This window comes from Acomys russatus, chromosome 28 (genome assembly GCF_903995435.1).
Source record: "Acomys russatus chromosome 28, mAcoRus1.1, whole genome shotgun sequence".
NCBI classification, from domain to species: domain Eukaryota; kingdom Metazoa; phylum Chordata; class Mammalia; order Rodentia; family Muridae; genus Acomys; species Acomys russatus.
In genome coordinates, this window is record NC_067164.1 from 17,364,107 (window position 1) to 17,385,640 (window position 21,534).

Here is a 21,534-nt window from a genome sequence, read left to right on the forward strand (position 1 = left end):
AACTTGACAGCAGCAGAGGAGGGCAGACTGCCCTTTTATAAAGTTTCACCAAATTTTCCAAAGCTTTGTCATATCTTCTCTTAGGTACCTGACAATCTGAGGACAAGGAGGGACAAGGAGAAAACAAGGAACAGGCAATCATGAAACCGAGCGGCCTGAGAGTCTGACACGAGTCCAAACTGCTGCTCATGGACTCTAAGAACAGGGGACAGAGGTTAGGGCAGTCAAGAATGACTGTGTCAGGAGGCTAAGAACTGACTTCTAGCCTACAGTGCCTCATGACCTCTCCTCGGTGGGAGAATGTGCCTGAATGTCCCCTCCATCGATCCCAGCCCGTCTTCTGCACAAGGGAGGAAATGAGAGATGAAACCAAATGCCTGGTCTTTACAAATACCAAAGGGGTATAAACAGGGACGCTGATATCCCATTCTGGAAAACACACATGGGAACAAGTAATTTTCTCTCCAATGAGGAATCTGTGTTTTTGTTTCCATGACTGCAATATGTCAGGTCTTCTTGCAAAGTGGAAGCTTGGGTCTGAACAAGCCAGGATCAGCCACCATTTGTAAATACTCATAGAATAACTCAAGACTTTGTATCCTTTGGCTACACATCTGATCCAAGATCTGCTCCCCCTGGGGTCAGTCCATTTGACACATGTGACTGACACTGTTTGGGCAGAGCACGCTATGTCTGCTAATGCCAGTCTGCCTTAAAGTAATGCTGACTCGTCTCTAAGTTAGAGGTAACTGAGTTTAATGTCTTCATTCTAGTAGTTTCCAGTTTTCTCAAGGAAATACAAGAACTGCTTTGGTTTTCCTGAGTAAAGTAGCTCTGCTATGGAGGGAAATCGGATGGAGTGTCATGTTTTTAACCTTCTCTGGTGTCTCCCGGGGGCTCTTGCTTGCTTACTCTGTAATAGCAGCTAGTAGAGTTAGGTCTTCCAGGCACATTGAGACTATGGCACAGTGGGCCTGGAAGGGTCAGGCATCAAGTGCTCAGGCTCTGACTGTCTTCACAGACACCATTCCCTGAACAGCAAAGAGTATCCTTGCCAGAAACTGACTTGCCTAGCACAGTGCTATTGACTGAGGTACAGTGTGTTAAGCAGCCAGTCTGTGGTATTTAGTGATAACCACCACCACTCCGCCCACGTCACTCCCCAAGAAGACAAATGCAGGTGGCATTCTCTAAGACAGTCTTAGTATGTCCACAAGGGACATCTTAATGCTAGAAGAAGGTCTAAGACAGTCATAGTATGTCCACAAGGGACATCTTAATGCTAGAAGAAGGTCTGCCTTTAGGAGGGGCAGGGCAGTTGGGTATAGACAATCACATACCTTAAATCTGAGGTTTTAAAATGCCTTATCCAAGTGATGGTAATCAACATTGTCACACATTGTCAAGTACGCACGCATGCACGCACACACACACATACACACATACACACACACACACACGTCCATGCATTGTTGCTGGGTTGAGAGTAGACATCGCCTGAGCTGGACTTCAAAGCACTTTAAATAAGTGCACAGTAGGAAGCCATAGGAAGAAAATGGCCACCTCCAGTCCTCTTTGGAAGCAAGCAGTATGGGAGCAGAAAAGTATATTTAGGAAGAATTACACAAAAAAGTGGAAATGTCCAGCAATAAACCAACGCTTGGAGCAGTCATTTTTAAATCTATACCAACAGAATAGGACAGCTTTTGGCTCAGCTGGATATAACAATGCAAGCATCGTCCTGAACAACACATATCTTAGGTGCCCTCGTGTGCGTTCCTGTCCTTTTAGAAACAGCTCAAATGTCATCTCTTCCATGGCTTTTCTAAATGTCGATCGAAAATGACATTTGTACATTTTTATATCCTGTAGTGCAGAATTTATTCATCTTTCTCTAAGGCTTCAAATGAAACTTGGTTTTACTTTTATAAAGTGCTTACCACATCTTTCGGGACATTGGGTGTGGTTTCTGTCCTGCTAAACAAACCTGAACTCTGAAGCCAAAACTGTAGACAGAAAAAAAAAAAAAAAAAGAAAAGAAAAGAGAAACTACTCAACATGCATTGGAATGAATGAGTGAGTGAATGGTGAATGAATGAGGTGAGTTATGGATGGAAGGATGAACAATAAATTAGTTAATGAATGCATGATGAATGGATTTGTGCTCTTTGGTGAGTCCTCATTTATCTCAGACTTCTAAAGACCCTTTGACCCCACTTCCAGGCTGAGGCTCACTGTCTCTATCTGCCCATGTTGAAGCTCTGAAATGCGCCTAAGTGCTACCATGTTTTCCTCTCAGAGTACTCAGTCAGCAGTAGGAGCTGCCAGGAGGCCGAGGTAGTAAACCTCAGGGCAACATACAAAGATTCTACGCTTTATTAATATCTGCCCTACTGTTGTCTTACCACATTTTAAAGATTCTTAGCCACTAAAAGACACCATAACACCATAAAAAGCCTACACTACCATGTAGCCTAAGTTTAGAGGTCTGTCCTTTTGTTTCCTAAGGAAGTAATTAGCTCACTGTCTGCACTCAGAACCAACTCCGTAAAAGATATAGTTCCTTGTCCATTACTGAACGTGAGGCTTCATGCATACCAGGCAAGTGCCTCTAACACTCAGCCTAGCCTCTGATCAATGCTTTTAAAAGCATTAAAATTAAAAGAAAATTTCTTAAAAAAAAAATCCAAATGTTAAAGTTCAGAGTAGGCTTTGTAACACACATGCCATTAACCCCTGAATCTGACATATAGCGTCCGACAAAGTGGCAAATTCTACCTTGACGCCTGGAATGCCTCCCCACTGGTCTTTTCTCTGCTGGTATCTGGCCCATGTTCTGTTCTTTCTAAACACTGCTTAGGCCTGGCCTTTACCTCTGTGTATCCTCAAGAGAAGACTGCACAGGGGTGAAAGATTAGTTAAGGACCTTACAAGACACGAGTGATAGGCATATGTTAAGATGAAAAGAGAGAAAGACTGAAGCAAAGATGTTGTCCTCAAACATACCAGGCAGGCAGCTGCCCTGAGGAAGCTCTGGTAAACACAGCTATGGGCAAATGACATGCAGAATAGTTGAGGCAGGTGTTAGAGTACTCAGGACTAAAGGTTCTTGTTTTGTCGTTCTTTTCTTTAATGGGTATGAATGTTTTGCCTGCATATATGTCCATGCACCACATGGATACAGCGCTTGTGGAGTCTAGATTTCCTTGAAATTGAATTCACAGGGAGTTGTGGGCTGCCATTTGGGTGCTGGGAATCGATCCTAGGTCCTCTGGAAGAACAGTCAGTGCCTTTAACCACTGAGCCATCTCTCCACCCCCTTCAGAGATGAAGGTTTTAAGTATTTGGTTTTTTTTTTCTTCCTTCTTTGCTGCCTGCCTTCTACAAGCACTTATTTAGTATTTACTGTGACCTGGACACTATCCTTGGGAAAAGCAACAATGCATATTGCCATGTCTTTGTGCCCTCACTAAGCTTACATTTTAGCACAAATAAAAATATGTAACTTCAAACAGAAATATAAATATACAAAACAAATATAGTTGAAAAGTAGGTCAGTTCCTCAAAAAGCTAAATAGGATTACCCTATGACCCAGCAATCTCAGTCTTGGGTAGATACCCAAAGAAACAGAAAGCTGAGAGACAGCAGACATCTGTGCACTTGTGTGCATGGCAGTAGTATTTCTAATGGCCAAAAGAGGGGAATAGCTCAAATGTCCATGGGTGATGAGCAGATAAACACAAAGTGGGATGGACAGATGATAGATAGATAGATAGATAGATAGATAGATAGATAGATAGATAGAAAGAAATAGATGATAGATATTTTAGATAATAGATAGAGATGATAGATAAATAAATAGATATGATATGATTGATAGATAGATAGATGAGATAGATATGACAGATAGATTGATAGATGGATAAGATAGAGAGATATATGTGAGAGAGAGAGAGAGAGAGAGAGAGAGAGAGAGAGAGAGAGAGAGAGAGAGATTCTAACACATGCTATTGCAGGTATGAGGTGCGAAGAGCTTAGGATAAATGAAATAAACATGTATTAAAAGGATCACACCTGTATGATTCATGAGGGCCCTGGACGATCAGTCCCATGGAGAATATAGAACGGCCCTTTGCACGGGCTGCACATGAGGGAAGAGCCACTGCTTAATGAGAATATGAGCTTGCAAGAACAAAAGGTTGTAGAGCTGGATGGTGACGCCTCTGAGACGTTAATATGCCTTGTACCACTGACCTGCATGGGAAGACTGTGAAGATGGAGAGCATTAGCTGAGCTTCTGACCACAGCAATCTTGCTTACTCTTAAAAAAAAAAAAAATGAACAAGGGGCTGGGACGGGAATGACTTTAATTAGCATTGTCTGAGAAGGGCTTCTGAAGTGGCTTTGAGTAGACGCTGACCAGGGTGAGAAAAACACAAGGAGACACCAGATAGTTCTGGTTTTGCTCTAAATAAAGCCGAGGGTTTGTTTTCAAGTGTTCTGATTGGTTGAGACATGAAGCCAGACATGCCAGCACACACCTTTAATCTCAGTGCCCAAGGGGCAGAGATAGGTGGATCTCTTGAGTTCCAGGCCAGCCAGGGCTACATAGTGAAACCTTGTCTCAAACAAAAAGAAAAAAAAATTACCAACACCTTTAAAGATTTTAAGATTTGTCACTTAAAAGATATTCTTGGAGCCAGGAACAATGGTGCACAACCTATAATCCCAGCACTGGGGAAGCAGAGGCAGGTGGATCTCTGTGAGCTCGAGGCCAGCCTGGTCTACAAAGTGAGTTCAGGACAACCAAGGCTACACACACACACAAAAAAAAAACTCTGTCTCAAACAAACAAATAAAAAAGAGTTTCTTAGTTGTTTGTGAAAAGCACAAAGGGGTTCTTCTGGGAGAAACCCAAAAGTTAGAAAGTCATTTCAGAGACTCCTGCCATCGCCTGATTAGTTACCTCAGGGATGTTGAGAAGATGACAGTGATGGTGATGATGACGATGAGTGAGGTGGATCAGGTTATAGATTAAGGGAGCGACTAATGACAGACCTTGATTTGGCATGTGAGAGACAAAGGATAGCATCTGTCCTTTTAGCTGAGAACTTTGCAAATAGGAGTTCCACATACTGAGATGGGAAATGCCAGAGGCAAAGCTGGTTGGAGAAGGAGGATGGTAGAGAGAGGCAATCAAGAGATAAGTTACACAGACAGTGAGAGGATGGGCCCGGCGTCTTCTAGAGCACTGATTCAAAGAAGTCATTGGTTAAACAATGAGTAAATAATAAAAGTGAACGAATCAATGGAGGCTAGGAGCGAGGGAGAGGAAAGAGGGAAGAACCAGAACTAAACTTCACAAAATGGAAGGCAGATACGATTAAGCAAAATCATGATTATAGAAACACCAGGCTAGAATTTCAGGGACACTCCCAAGCCACAGATGAGGGCTTTCTTCTGAAACACCTCTCCCTTCCACAGGAAATGTGTTTATAAAGCCACCAAGTGCTGCCTTGCGGTGCACAAATGCAGAAGGGACCAAGGCAGGGCTCAGGCTCTCCATGGCCCTTCTGGCTCGGAAGTAGGAGCAGAGCCACCGAGCCTCCTCTGAGACTACCCCATGCCTGTCAGTGAACAGGCAGCAGTTTCACTACGCACTCTACACATTCACACACACACACACACACACACACACACACACGCCTTTGCACCCCCCACACACCCCGTATAGGTGTTATGATGTGACACTCAATCATGCAAGCAAATGCTGGAAGTCTCTGTAGAAAGCCTCACCCTCCAAAGACACTGATTTAAACCAGCAGAAGATGATAGTATTTCATTCCACCTGTTGCTGGTCTTGAGTTGGCTGGTCCACTACTTGCTCTTATGGAGCCTCAGGCTTATTCCTACTGAGAGTCACAAATCAAGGCGAGCAATCAGTGAGAAGATGGGTTTTTAAGAGTCACTTTCACAATTCAATGTCATCTCACAGTGATAAAAAATGAGGAATACATGGAACCATGCTGTAAAAGAACTGTGCAATTGACCACCTCTGTTTCATATATATATATATGAACATATATAGTAGAGCTGAATATGTAAATATAACACACACACACACACACACACACACACACAGCGCTTTTTGTGCAATTAACTGTGTTTGTCCTGACTTTCTTTTGTAGGACTGAGGGTACAGGGTTCATCAACATCAGCTCCCTCACCTGTTACTCTTATGACAAAAATTACCCCACCTACGGCCACCTGGACTACCTCTGCACAGAGCACTGCTATGGCCACCACCCCTGTGGCCAGTGGCACACACAATGCCTCAGTTCTCCACACCACTGCTGCATCCCTGACATCTCAGCTCCCCGAGAATATTTCCGCTGACTCCAGAGAAAAGGCTGGAGCCACCAGCCCAGCTCTGAAGAAAGATGGCAAAAGCACAGACCCCTCACCTACCGAGCTCTCCTCAACAAGCAGTGAGGTCCACATGACACCCACACCCGAGGAACACAGTCTTGGCAATCCTGAAGCAAGTGTGCCAGCGACTGGGTCACACTCACCCGTGCTCACGTCGTCTCGGGCTCCAACCGCCACATCCCGGGCAACTTCCCCACTTACGTCTCTTTCTGCCTCCATTACCTCTAACCACAGCTCTACTGTGCCCAACACCCAGCCCACAGACGCTCCAATGGCACCTTCGTCCCCAGCAGAGGGACACAGCTCCAGTCACACACCCACTTCCCATGTCACAGCAGAGCCGGAGCCCAAGGAGAAATCACCCCAAGATGCTGAGCCTGGCAAAGTGACCTGTGAGTCTGAGACCACCACCCCCTTCCTCGTCATGCAAGAAGTGGAGAATGCCTTAAGTTCAGGTGAGATCAGTGTTCTTGGTTATACTAAGGTGGAGAACTTGCTCAATGTGGGGGTTGGGGGGTGGGGTGGGGAGGGCAGGTGGAGTGTGCAACACCTAAGGGTAATTATACGGCTCAATAGTTTGAACAAGAAGGCGAGTTTTCAGTCAGTTAGTATTTGGCATTCTTTACACTCAGCTGTCATCTGTCTGATGTTGTCTTTACAAAGGGGATTGTACAGAAGAGAGACCACGGAGCAAAAGAATTGGGTCAAGGTCTGCTTGTCTAAATTTTGCTTCTGACAGCTCCCTAGCCCCCTTCTCAAAATGGGGATGACTTCCCCCAAAGCAGGATCTTTTTCCTTTCATTGTCACTAAGCCAAACAGAAAAGCAAATGAGCACATGGGGTCCATGTCTGTTTTTGGCAGAGAACAGAGCCAGGAGTCTAGGCTCAGAAAAATCCACCGTTTGCCCTGTCTCAGGTGGGCAGGTCATACATAGAGAAGTTTTAAAAAAAAATAATGAGGCTGATAAAGAGGAGGAATACTCTTGGCTTTTCCTTTAACAGGGGAAGATTCCCCCTCCCCTCCTTTTATGGTGTAGCCCTTCTTGTCATGAGGCCTTGGGCACGGGCCTCAGAGACAACGCTAAAATGCAGCGAGGTCCCTGGGTGACAGTGTTAGCTCTGACTCCTCACCTGGACCACATTATTTTCCCCTGTGCCCTTCTTTTTCCTTATCTGGAAATGATTTCACCACATCCTGTCCTCGTGGAGATCCCATGACAGGCATGGTGCTCAGGAAACCTCACCTTCGCTCCGAGTTCTAATGAAGTGTTGACCTAAGAAGCTGGTCACTGTCAGGCCGAGGTGGAGAAGGCTTCCTGACTAACACTTCTGTTCCTCGTGGAAAATATCATAAATTTTTATAGAACACCGCATCTGTTTTTATTCTCTCAGAAACCCAGTAAACTTAATGTCATTTTCGGCCTCATTTTTCTGTCTTGGAAATTATAGAAGACAGATACTTGAGGGCTTTTCTAAAGCCATACATATCAGATACCAATGTGAAACTATAAACTTCTGGACACTGAGTGGGAAAAGCACCCGTGGAAATGGCTGTCCATGTGGCGAAGATCCAGTGAGGCAAGAACGACCAGAATGTGAGGCAGAAGTGGATCCAAATCCTCTCCCCGGTGCTCATGGGACAGTCATGCATTGAGAAAAGAATATTCCAGTCAGATCATGTATGACAAACTAGAGCCAAGGGAAAGCTGTCAGTGGCGAGAAATCAACATCTTTTAATAAGAACAGACGCTGTGAACGGAAATCGTGCTAGAGAGAGGTAGGAAAGAGAAACGGAAGATGAACAAAGGAGTAACCTCTACAGAAGAGCCCACAGGCTAGTGAGGCAAGCAGTCCCAGAGAACTGTGACCAGTAGATAAAGACTACTGATGATAAATAAATCATATTTATTTATGTTTATTATATAAATATGAATATAAATAATATCAAATTTATATGTTTATATGTATTGCTTCATAGCATAATTTCCTAACATATATTATATATGTGTGTATATACATATGTATACATATATATATATGCATATATATATTAATCTTATTTCAAAAGGCTGGGATATACCAGTGAAGGGAACAAAAATGAAACATTCCAGCTGGAGTAAAGGCGCCCACTACAGAGGCCAGGCTGAGGTACAGGAGGCATACTAGGGGCCAGGCCTGAGACAGGAGAGAGCGGACACCAGAACTCAGGATCAAGCCCTGTGTGGAAGACTACCTCCATGACAACAGCACCTCTCACCTGAAGGGAAATGCTCTGCCCTGCTAGCCAAGCTTTCTTCTGACATGCAGCCAGAAACCAAGATAAGTGAAGCCCAGTGGGCAGGCCTGCAGAGGGGAGAGGGGAAGCCTATTCATAGCCCGTTGGCACCCTGTTCACAACTCCAGGCCAGTACTCAACATACTGTTCTCAGATACAGGCCTCTGTTGCTATCTGACTCTGGCTTCCTGCCCTAGTAGAGAGGAGGTACCCAAAGGAGAGTGGGTTTTGTAAGAATCCATCTCTCATAAAGGGACCATCCAAGAGCAGGCTGTTGGCATGGTCCCATCTACCTTTTCCTTCCCATTTTGGGTGCTTAGCACCATTTTCTGCATGTACTGCCTCCCTTTATGCTTTTCCATAGAAGTGACAGATTAATACTCCCGAGTACAAAGTCTACACTTGGCGAAAATGGCTCTCCGTGATCTGATATAGTTCCTAAACTTTCAGGAATATCCTAGGATTTTGGCTTGGTCTTTAGATCATGTATCTTCTTCTCTTGAGCCCAGCAGGACCAAAGGCTCAAAATTAGTGGTACAGTTGGGACGTGACCCTTTGTAATTCAAGGGACCGTGCACACATGGGACCGCTGAGGCAGGTTTGAATGATGGAGAAGAGAGAGGAGTGGCAGGGGAGGGTGGTTATCAAGTCCAGGCCATTAAAACACAGAAGACTGGTCCCTTAAGATCCCTTTAATTCAAAATATCTGCTGTACATCCGCCAGGACACTGTCTGTCCTCTGAGATTCAAGCAGAGAGAAAGAACAGAAGTTAACTCTTAATTCTACTCCTAGTCTCTAACCCAAGAACAAACCAAGATGGCGGGCCAAGCATGGCACAGTGAGCTTCACTCTGTTCGCTGCACAGGCAAAGAGACCATTCTGTCTCTGGAGGAGTGATGTGTCTCACTGAAGGTCGTGCCTTTCTCAGGAGCACAGCTGGGCCCAGAGTGATCTGGCTATGGGCCAGCCCAGCACTGCCTCCAGAGAGCTGTGCAGGGACACTCTTGTTGAGAGACTGTATGCTGCCTTCAGATGTGACAGTGATGAGGCCACACTTTGCTATGACAGTTGGTCTTATTCTGGGTGAGTTTACATAGCATACTTCTTCTATTAATCTATCTGTTCAACAAATACATAAGCCCAGTCCAGTGATTAATTCTGAAACAAAGCCAATGTTAGGGAGCTGGGAGCTGCAGGAAATGAAGGGAGTCTGAGCAAATGGGTCTGGGAAGAACATGCCGAGTGAGGGTCCAGAATCCACTGCAGCTGTAAGGCCACCTGCTCTTAGTAAGGAGCTCAGCGCCTTCCCTTCCACCAGCTCCTTTGGCCAACTCTCAGGCCTGGGTTGAACTAACCGCTACACAGCTGTTGACCTTGATGACCATGGTCAGTGCCCTCATCTCCAAGGCTTGAGCTACAGGAAGTTTTCTCTCTCGTTTCTCTACTTGTTCTGCCAGTGACTCCCTCCCTCACCTCTCACTGACCACTGGCACTCCAGGTAACGTTGAACACTGCAGAGCCTCCCCATTTTATGGAACTGAACATGTATCTGTCCTGCTGCCAGCCAATTGGAGATCTCCCCAAGGGCAACCCATGAGCATCTTATACTACGGATGTCTGCGGGGGATTATTAACTTCCTTAACTCATTATCTGCACCTTCCTCAGCCATGCCCTCTCTTCTTTGGAGTTGTCTTTGGCTCTTCTTTCTCCCATATTCCACATCCAGTCAATCCATCAATTGGGCCCGGTGTCCTCTCATCCGTCCTCCCTCTCAAATTGCTGCATTATCCCTGAAAGTGGCCTGACCACTCACCATGTCCTGGCTAGAGAGCCTGTCTTAGCACTGGAGTCTTGGACCCTCTCGGTTGTGTTGTCCCAGTTGGTTCAGCCCTGATGGCCAATGTCTACCTAGTCACATGAGAATCTCAGAATCAAACACTCCTTAGACCTGGCACTTTTCTGTGGATGGATATAAGCTGCCAGTTCTGTCAGCCGTTACCTCTGATGTTGATGAGATCATAGGTAAAGCAAGGACTATCTTGTTAGGCTGGCCCTCATCCCTCTAATACGGTAGCCAGTAGCTAAATGGGGCTTCTAAGCCCTGGAACTGTGGCTGTTCCAAACATACAAAGTCTATAGCTGGAAAAGTATTCACTGGGTTTCAAAGATCCAGGGCAAAAGAAAAATTTTAAATTATAAGTAATTTTATGTCGTTTGCAGGCTAAGATGGTAATATTTTGGATATATTGAGTTAAATAAAAAATGATTTTTTTTTTAAATGAAGCAGCACCAGCTCCAAGCAAATCCCATGTTGATATGGCTCTGGCAGCCTAATCATTTCCCCTCTGAATCAGAATGAAGAGGCCAGGCTTTAGGGCATGCGCACAAAGTTCAGCATGCCCTGAACTTGCACAGACGCCCAGCTCTCATTTTCTTATCCCCTGGCAACTTTCCTACTAGCTGAACATGCAGAATCCTCCTGCCTCAGGGCCTTTGCACTCACTGTTCCCCTTGCCTGAAACAGTTGCCCTCCTTCTTTTTAATGGACCGGTCCTGTTTCTTGTCTGGAAACGAGTTAACTGTCATCCCTTCGGCGGACCTCTGCTCTGCTAAGTGGAATGACAGCCGCCATCACTGGAACCCTTTACCAGGCTTCACTTGTCTTGTCATGGCTTGCCGTTCTCTGACAGCATCAGGAGACTACCTGCTTTCTACTGCTAGGCTAAAGGAAGGAACTTGGCCACAGAGAATTGGGAGGAGGTTACGTCAGCTCTCTGATGTGGCAGACCCATCAGATTCCATCAGTAAGATGGAATAAGGGCAGCCTCTGTAGGGTGGGGCTCTTATAAGGTTTAGGTAAACTTCGCTATTGAACAGTGTCCCAAACAATGACTTTGATTGATATTTTACTATTATTTGTTGTTGTTGTTATTATTATTATTATTACCTTTTCAAAATTGCAACCATCATCTTCTTTATTATCATACTTGCCATAATGAAGGATGCCCATAATCTTCAACAAGCATTGATTAAGCTAGCTATCTGGCTTTCTACTAAGAATACATGTAGCTATGAATAATAGACACTAGGGAAATATACCATGTAGCATGTGTATGGGCCTAGAGAATAATAGAGTCCCAGGCTACCTGGACAGGAACATCATAAATGAACAAAGAAGGAATTCAGGGTGGATGTCAGAGGCCTAGGCTGTGAGATAAGGTTGTTGTCTGTACCTGGTAGCCCATTAGTAGTCATTGACTAACAGGAAGAATAGTCTAAGAATTATATTTAAATAGTATTCAACAGCCGGAGAAGTGTGCATGGTAAATTCTAAGCAGTTGCTATCCCTGGCTTGCTTAATCATTTTCCCCAATTCTTTGCAGGGTGGGAGGGGCCTTCAAAGTTATTATTCGCCCTAAATCAGCCTGAAGAAACCTTAAGAGAATGATGTCCCATTTCCTCTAAGGGGGGTTAGGCAGGTTTCTGTTTGCTCTCTTGGTCTATAGGTGCTTATTTTCATTGGGAGTTGGTTATAAGTTATTATTGGTCTTATACAGAAAGAAAACTAGGTTGGACTCAGGGATATCTCTCTTTTCCTTTATCTTTATTTTGTAGGTAAGGAGATAGAAGCTGAAAAGAAAGAAAGGGGGATATAGAAATATAGAGGGAGGCCAGAAATATACATAGATTATTGAATCTACTCCTCAACTCAAGGCCTGAAATGTTATTCACAAATAAGGTTTTTTTTTTAATTCATTGGTATAGAATTTTGTATATGGATGCAAAATAAGTGAAATTCTGATACATTGGTATAGAATTCAAATCTAAGAGCTGGGCAGTGGTGGTGCACACCTTTAATCCCAGCACTTGAGAGGCAGAGGCAGGTGGATCTCTGTGAGTTCAAGGCCAGCCTAGTCTGCAAAGCAAGTCCAGGACAGTCAAGGCTACACAGAGAAACCCTGTCTCGTAAAACCAAAAAAAAAAAAGAATTCAAATTTAAGATTATTCTTCACATACACACACACACTATGTGTGTGTGTGTGTGTGTGTGTGTGTGTGTGTGTGTGTGTGTATTATATATACATACATTCACTCTAATATGACGTATTATACCCGTCCAACTCAATTATAATACAAGGTTTACGTCCAATACCTTGAAAGTGGTGCTGCAGCCTACTTAGGATAATTAAGTAATACAAGCTAATTGTTAGTTGAACAAATGATGGTCATGTCGAATACTAGTCTAATTTTATCACAAGAATCTATATCCTAGGTCTAACAGATAGATATGATTTTATAGATATAGAAGGTAAAACAGTTAAATAAGGTCTTCAAAAGCCTCAGAGACTCCAGGATATGGCATTTAAAGATGTTTTTGCTATTCTAAAGATTCTTTGACAACAAGACCAGTTAACTCCTGGCAACACACAGCCTACCTCAAAGAAGATGATGAGCATTAAAGAACCTCCTTATGGAGTTGGCTTCTAATATGGCAAACCAGCCACTGGGCAAAATGTCCTCATTTCTGCCATAGACAGAGTTCTGCCTAAAAATGGGCAAGCTTAGATGCAGGCAGAGTCGACGGCTGAACTCCGCCAAGACAGGGTAAGCAAGTCCTCAATAATTCCTGCCTTGCGAATATGTCTGTCAGATATATTGGGCTAAAAGGCCGACAATGACGCTCCAATGTTATGGAGAGTGTTGGGTGACTTTTTAGGCAGTAAATTGTCTCAGTCATGTTTTCATTTTGGAAGCTGCTAACCTGCACTTCCGGTTCACTCAGGTATTTAAGTTTTATTCCTTCTCAAGTCTCTGATGGGGTTGAAGGCCAGATAGTTTAGTCTTACAGTTAAGCTTAATTGGTTAGGGGTTAAGATGTTTTTAGATCAAGATAGTTAAATTAATAGAGATGAGATATGATAGATATTGATTTACATTCAGAATTTAGACTCACCAAGATAGGAAAGATATTTTCTTCAAGGCTGCCAAATACAAATAGCCAAATCACTATGAACCTAATATTTATATAATTCCTGATTGTCTCATGGTTCTTCCTGCTGTTTGTAGTTGATTTTATTCATGTGTAATAGCATAAATATATATGTTAAAAAAAGAAACAATAAAAAATTGGAAAAAAAATTATAAGCAGTTGAGGACCAAAAATATACACTAGTTCATAGCTGGTTTCTAGTTGTTCATCACCAATGATATCTGGGTGATGTTATTTAACCACTCTACTGTCAGGGCTCTTCACTCTAAACTGAATCCAGGACAGGCTGGCTATCTTTACATCCTTTGTGCTTATTGTGCTATGATAATTGTTTACTGCACTAACCCAAAGCTTAAGGAATGAGGTCTTGTTCATGAGATGCTTGTTAGAGACCAGGCTTCACCAGCACAGGCTCCCCTCACTCAGTCCTCAGAACACACCAATAAGGCCGCCTCAGCTGTTTCTGTCCTAAAGGTGAAAAATACGTGCATAGAGACTGACTTACTCAAGTCCTCACGTGAGTGACAGAGCCAGGGTTCAAACTCCGTTCCAAGCCACTGAACCTATTCTGTCTGACGTAATGGAAACACAGAGTCGGGAGAGCTAACAGCTGCCAGCGCACTTGAATAGATTTCATGGGATATTGTCTGGTCTCTACCACCTGGGTCACCAGCAGGAGGAGAAGCAGGTGGCCTTGGCAGCTATCGCAAGTCAGCCACACAGAAGACAAGTGTTCTGATTTGAATCTTTCGTTTAGCTAGTCAGGGAAGAAAAGGTGCAATGTGTGAAATTTGGGTCATAGCATTATTAAGCCAGAGCTCATCGTGTGTAAACACTGTGGCATGTTTTTCATTCCCTGAGCAAAGTCATATGATGCACAGCTCAGGACACAATGTGTGTGGGGGAGAGGGGCTGAGGTGCAGAGCGAGTTACTACACTCACAGTGTCACCAGGCGACGGCGTGCACACGCACATACATTCTGTTACAATGAGGAGGACACTGCTGTGAAAATTGGTAGCATCTTTGGGACTGTGAATTACTGGTTTGAACTATAGTTTGTGTTCAGTAGGAACTGGGCTAATAAATAATAAACCTCCTTAAGGGGCAGTAGTGCAGACACATCTGGACGTCTCTGTGTCTCCACCTCCAGGAACTTTCTGTGTAGAAGATATCCATACCTTGGAGATAAATGTAGACTTGAAAAAAATAATTAACTGATAGGAAACACAAAAGAATCATTTAAAATATACCCAGGAAAGTTATAGGAGTGGGGGAAAATGTGTGTTGTAACAAGTAAACAACCATACTTCAAAAACGTACTAAAAATTGGTTAAAGAACTTAACATTGATTTAATATAAAAATGTATATATGATAAGACCATGGAAAAAGAATAGTAATTCCTCTCTTAGCATATTTTTAGAATGCTTAGAATATATCAGAAAGCAATACTCCTGAAAAGTAAATTATATGGCACTCAGTTTTACAAATACATCATACATGGTCAAAACTGGACCTCTTCCGTGAATGCACTGCCTATCTTTCTAGTCTCTTCCTTCCTCTTCCTCTGTCTTTACTATGCATTGTTTATTTGTCTGTTTGTTTGTTTTTATGTTCATGAGTGTTTTGCCTTCACCTAAGTCTGCATACCATTTGCATGCATGCCCACAGAGGCTAGAAGAGGGAATTGGATCTTCTGGGATTGGAGTTGCTGACAGTTGTGAGCTTCCCTGTGGGTGCTGGGAACAGAACCTGGTTCTTCTGAAAGAACGGCCAGAGCTCTTAGTCCCCGAGACATCTCTCCAGCATCACCAAGTAGTATAGACATTGAACTCATCCACAGCCCCACTCATTCTCATCAGAGCTCTCAAAATCCCCCAGCGGACTCCCAACCAGTCTCTCGGCTGCTTTGTTTCTCTGATGGTGTTTGTTCCCCGAAGAGCAGCCAGAGTGGTGCTTAACCATAAACCAGATAGAACACACATCACCGGCTTCCATCAGCCTCAGCCTTCGATATGAAGGCCCCAAGCCTGAACGTTAGGTGGCCTCTACCGGCCCCTCACTCTCAGCACCTCTTCAAACCCTGGCTGCCGAGCAGTTTGTAAGTCTGCTGCTCTTCCTTGTGACTTAGGGCCATTATCCACGTGATGCTTCTTGCTGGAACCTTCTCCAGTAGCTCTTTGGTTATTTCCAATTCAGTCCTCGAATCTCAGTCAAACGTTGCTTGTTTGGGATGTTCCCTGTGTGGCTCTCACACCCATTCTTATTTTTCAGTTATGATTTATCACAGCTCAGTAGTGCCCGTTCTCCACAGTAGGATGATGAATGTACCGGTGTGGCTCTTTGCTTATTGCAGTCAGTTTCTCAAGAAAGATGGGAGTAGGGAGAAACTGTTTTGACTCAAAACTATATTCCTAGTACCTACTTGTGCCTGATTTAGTGTGTTTAAAAAATACTCAATATGAGGCACCAGAGTATGTGAGAAAGTCCATGTCCCCTGGAGGGGGAGACCTGGTGGCACTCAGAGGAAGGACAGCAAGTAGCCAAGAAGAGACTTGATACCCTATGAGAATATATAGGGGGACGTAATCCCCCTCAGGAACAGTCATAGGGGAGGGGAATAATGGGAAAATGGGGGGGGGAGGAATGGGAGGATACAAGGGATGGGATAAACATTGAGATGTAACAAGAATAAATTAATTAATAAAAAAAAATAAATAAATAAAATAAAATAAGTTCCATGAAAAAAAAAAAAAAAAATACTCAATAAATGAAAATTTTTAGTTTTGTATAGAAGCCCACACATTTTATTAACTCTAAATTCAGGGCTTTTGGAATTGAAACAATTAAAACAAATTAAAACAAAACAAAACAGCAATAGAAACCCAGTAAGTATTAAACACCCTCACCTGTGTATGTAATACCTCTGATACCCTCTGAAGACCACAGGCCATTTCAAGAGCTTTCTGCTGTCATTAAGGGTCTCCCCCTGCCCCTGACAGCCCTATCTCTGTCCACATCCTGATGCCTGCTTTGGGCCTTACCATGAACACTGTGGCTGCTAGGACTGTTCTTATGAACTGTCATTCACACTTTCTTTTTATAGGCCAAATTCTTTAAACTTATGCTAACCTTCAAACCTTGCTGATTTCCATAGGAACTCTGGCTATTAGATGCCATTTCAGTTAAAACATAATCTTCTCTTTCTCCTTTGACTTACCTTCGTTACTTAAGCCTTAATCTAATTTTTGAAGACTTTCTAAGATACCCTTTGAAAAATATATGTCAAGGTAATAAAATCAGCTATTTACCATTTATATTGTCATCCAGTAGCAAGACAACCATTGTATATTTTAATCGCCCTAATGCTGTCTTTTATTATATTTGGAGAATTTCTGTCTCCATGGAGCAATTTTTCTTTTCTGTTTCAGATTTGACTTTCACTGGTGATAGGTGAAAGGTGATTTTGAAAAAAATGCTTTACTGAGGAAATAAAGAGTTAGTGTATAAACACAGAGAATGCTGTTAAGGAACCTACAGCCTGTGGCTCAGAGAGAGAGAGAGAGAGAGAGAGAGAGAGAGAGAGAGAGAGAAGAAGAAGAAGAAGAAGAAGGAGGAGGAGGAGAAGGAGGAGGAGGAGGAGGAGAAGGAAGAAGGAGGAGGAAGAAGAGGAGGAGGAGGAGGAGGAGGATAGGCCAGACCTCATCTCCACTCTGGACCACGGGAAGATTCCAATGCAGGAGAGCATGTCTTTTTTAGCTATAGAGTAACTAGTCAGGAAATGGAGGGTGGTCCATCACCAACCCATCAACTTGGCCGGAAAAGAGTCTGAAATCTCATAACAGGGTGTCGAGTTGGGACTTTTGTGTTAAGAAAACATATGAGTGTCGCTGCATTGATATTGGCTGATTGCTCAAGCCTAGGAAAAGGAACATTGGCCCTACCTAACAGATGGCATTTTTGCAGTGTCTCACACTCACAGCTAGATAAATGACCTTCAAGGAGTAGACCATTGGCCTGAAGATGAAGATGAGTTATGCTACAATGAAAACATCCCACTGTGTCAGAAGTGGGCTGTCAGACACTCCGTAGCATGTTTCCATCTGGAGACAGGAAGGAGGAACTTCAAAGGCAGGCTGCAGGAAGGAAGACAAGGGTGCAGGTGAGGGTACAAACTACCATCAGACTGTCTGCCTCAGCTCTCTCCAGTGCCCTTTGCCACATTAGAGACTCTGGGCTAAGTTTCTCTCTCACTGAACATCATCTTCAAGATGAAGGCACACACGGAACTACCTACACTGTGAGACTCTGGTTAGGATTGAGTAAGATGCCTGAACACAGCTCTTCCAGTAAGATGGCAGTAATGTTAGCTGTTATTACTACAGTTGGACCCTTAACTTGAGGGGTGGCTATGGCTAGCTCAGACTCTTCTTGTAGACTAGTTTTCTTAACTTGAAAACTTAGACTGTTTATAAGACACTTAGAGGTTCCCAGAGGGACACTTACGGTGAGTGCTGGGTAGTAAAAGCCCGGGTAAGTACCTGCCTTCAGTACAGTATAGAAAAGGATAGCCCAGACGGTGTGAAAGAGAGTAGCTGCTTCCCTCTGATACAGGAACACTTTCATTTTTGAAAATGAAAGGAATGGGCTAAATCATGGAACAGCTAGTTTCCTAGCCTAAAGGAACAGCCTCAGGGCGCTAAAGAGAAGCAAACAGTGGGGTTAAAGGAGAAACCGGTGGTTCCAGGGGGCTCCTGGGGCAGAGCAGCAAGGAGCCCTGGCCTCCCCTGCCTTGCATCACGGCTGGGAAATTAGTTCACTTTTCAGCATTTTTAACTGGAAAACCTCGGAGGCTGGAGGCTGGGAAATTTTAAACTTGGGAAATCCAGTGACTAAAAGCAGGCCCCTCTGGGACCTTGGTGATTAATTCCATGGGGACAAGGCTGAATTTAACTAATGGATCTAGGAGATCCCTGGTTCCTTGGGATTACTGTAACTAGGCTGATGTCACTGCCCTCAAAGTTGTTAAGACAAGTGACCTGGGACAAATGACCTAAAACAGTAATAATTAGAAAACAATAAACAAGTGCATTACTCGGCAAAAGGGGACGCTCTGACAATGGCCTTGCCGTCTTACTTATGTCCTCTGAACAGGGAGAATATCGGGGTGGAAGGTTGTGCGAACCCTGGGTTGCTGTTTGACAATCAGCTTAGCACTATACTGTGAGAAAGCAGACAAGCGAGTCCATTGCTACTATTGGAAACTCCAAGTAGCTCGTGTTACAAATGTCAAAGAAGAGCTGAGGCTGAGCAGTCTAAGCAGGTAGTTAAGATAAATTCCAAGTGAGAAGGAGGTCTCGTTTGAGTTGGAGAAGGCTATAATTGTAAGTGAAGTGAATGAGCTTTAAAGCCATAGTAACACAGACCCGCCCAGGAGGGTCTCATTAATTGCAAGCCTGTGCTCCGCGCTTCCTTACAGTGAGGGCGGGGCTGTGCCCCCAGGAGCGGATGAAGCTGAAAGGGAACAGCACCTGAATCTGCGGTTCATGCCACTTTATCATCTTAACCAAGATTAACATTTCCACTGTTCACTTTCACCTGCATGCTTTATGCAGGAAAGGATTTACTTATTATTTATCTGTTCGGTGTGTGTGTGTGTGCTAGAGGTCATAGTCAGGCGTCTTTCTCAGTCATTCTCCATCTTAGTTTTCAAGGCAGGGTTTCTCACTGAAGCGGAAGGTGACCTATTTTGCCTGTAGAAGTTTGAATTGAACCCAGGGATACACCCATCTTCTGCTCCCCCAGCACTGAGTTTGTAGCTACGCCCAGATTTTTTTTATGTGGGTGCTCGGGATCCAAATGCGAGTCTTCATACTTGGGCGGCAAGGTCTTAGCTGACAGCTGATCTCCCTATTGAGAACAGCAGTTTTAGGTCAGAGTTTTAGTCTCCAACCCAGGTCTTCAAGTGATGTGAAGTGTCAAAGTACAGCTGTTCTCCTGGCCCAAGTCCAAAGCCAACCTGCCTTCTCACCCAGTTTGCTCAGCTATTAGAGAAGAGTAGAAAAGAGGGGAGACACTGTAGGTGGATAATAGTTACCTAATTTTACATAGTTGGCTTCTTACCTTCTGCTTGAGGAAGTGACTATATAATAAATCGATGCTGTAAAGATTTAGGAAGAGTTTAGTAGAGAAAAGGGAGAATGTTCAGAGGCAAGTTTAGGTTGTGTCCATTAAAAACCACTTCTGTAGATTTGCATGCAAATCATATGATGCTAAAGAGCTTTCTTCCTTACATCATAAGTACTAACAAAGTGCCATTCAAACCATCTCTGAGGCTATGGAGATGGCTCAGTTGGCAAAGTGCTTGTGTACAAGCATGAGGATCTGAGTTCAAGTCCAAGCACTCACCTAATACAATGGTGCAAGTTTGTAATCTCGGTGCTAGGGAGGATGAGACACACAGGTCCCTGGGGCTCACTGGCCAGCTAACCTCACCTAATTAGTGCACCCCAGATCCGAGTGAGAGATACTGTCTCACAAAACCAGGTAGACATCTCTTGAGGAGCCATAGCCAAAGCTGTCCTCTGACTTCCACGTGCATACACATATACATATGAATGTGCACGTGTCCCCATACATAGTCTGAAATTTGTCAATTTTTAATTAATTAATAGTTAATTAGCTATATTTCAGAAGAAATCAGAGTTATTTTGTGAATTACTTACCTCAGACCTAGACCAATAAAGAAACATGGTTTGGTAGTCCTGGCTTTCAGAGACTTCCAATCAAGAGACACGCATACTTGAATCATCAACTCAACAGTATGTCTCATGTCATAATCTTGGGTGTAAACATGTGTAACTGCACAGCTACAGATGTCAGTATCAGTGTACGGCAGAGTAAAAGAAGCCATCTAGAAAAACGGGTCTCAGGGTAGTACTTCTGGTAGAGATTATACTTAAGAAGTTTCTTGAAAAACAAACAACTAACATAGCTGTCTACCTCTTCCCAGAATGCTCCTCAGGCTCCCACCCTTGTCCCACACTGTTAAGATCAAACACTGTCCCTGACCTCCAGAGTTCTCTGTGACATGGTCCTGAGTCCATAGATCTCTTCACGGGCCCTTTTAGCTTCCATTGTGCCTTCTTATACAGACATGGGTTCATTTCTGTGAACCATATGACCTTGGGAAAGTCACCACTGTCTCCTAATTCATGAAGTGAACAGACTGGCTACAAAGATCTCAGTCTAGCCCTTTGTGCTAGTTCACAAAACACGTCCTCCTGTCTGTTCTTCCCAGTGGCTCTAGAGGCAGAAGGCAAGACTTCGCTCCTTTTTAGATAAGGCTTTCAGTCAGGGCTCTTCTGTCTCCAGCCTGGTGCTGACCCACAAATGCTCGGTGTCTGCTCTCCCTCTACACACACCTTTGATCACACACCTTCATTCCTGTCTGTCCAAATCCTGCCCACCCAGAGAAATGATTCACTCTCACCTCTTCTCAAGACATGTCCCAGCTTTTCCAGACCCACCTCTCCGTTACAGATAGAAATGCCAAGTTTGGCATAGCCTACTTCCCTATCTGCCAGGCCAAAGCTGGACTCTCCTGCACAGTTCCCAGACACGGCTGCTTGTCTCTGCAAGCTACTGGCTCAATGTTCTGTGTATTTCACATTCCTAGATCAAGAGGAAATCAGGAATTAATCTCAAGCAGCCTTGTGAGACCGGGGAGTTCATTTCGATACAGCCTTGCAAGACTGGTAAAAGCAGGGCCAGGGATTCTCTTATCTTAACTCACTGTCTTGTGATTTGTGCAGTTGGCCCTCTTTCCAAAATACACC

General features: G+C 43.8%; 1 protein-coding gene across 1 annotated transcript in view; it reads left to right on the forward strand.

Annotated features, from left to right (window-relative positions):
- Parm1 (prostate androgen-regulated mucin-like protein 1) overlaps positions 1-21,534 on the forward strand; it is a 97,130-nt gene that overhangs the window by 58,271 nt on the left and 17,325 nt on the right. The window contains exon 2 of the mRNA XM_051170084.1: positions 6,190-6,885. Coding sequence (XP_051026041.1) covers positions 6,190-6,885 — 696 coding nt within the window. The remainder of the gene's footprint in view (positions 1-6,189; positions 6,886-21,534) is intronic.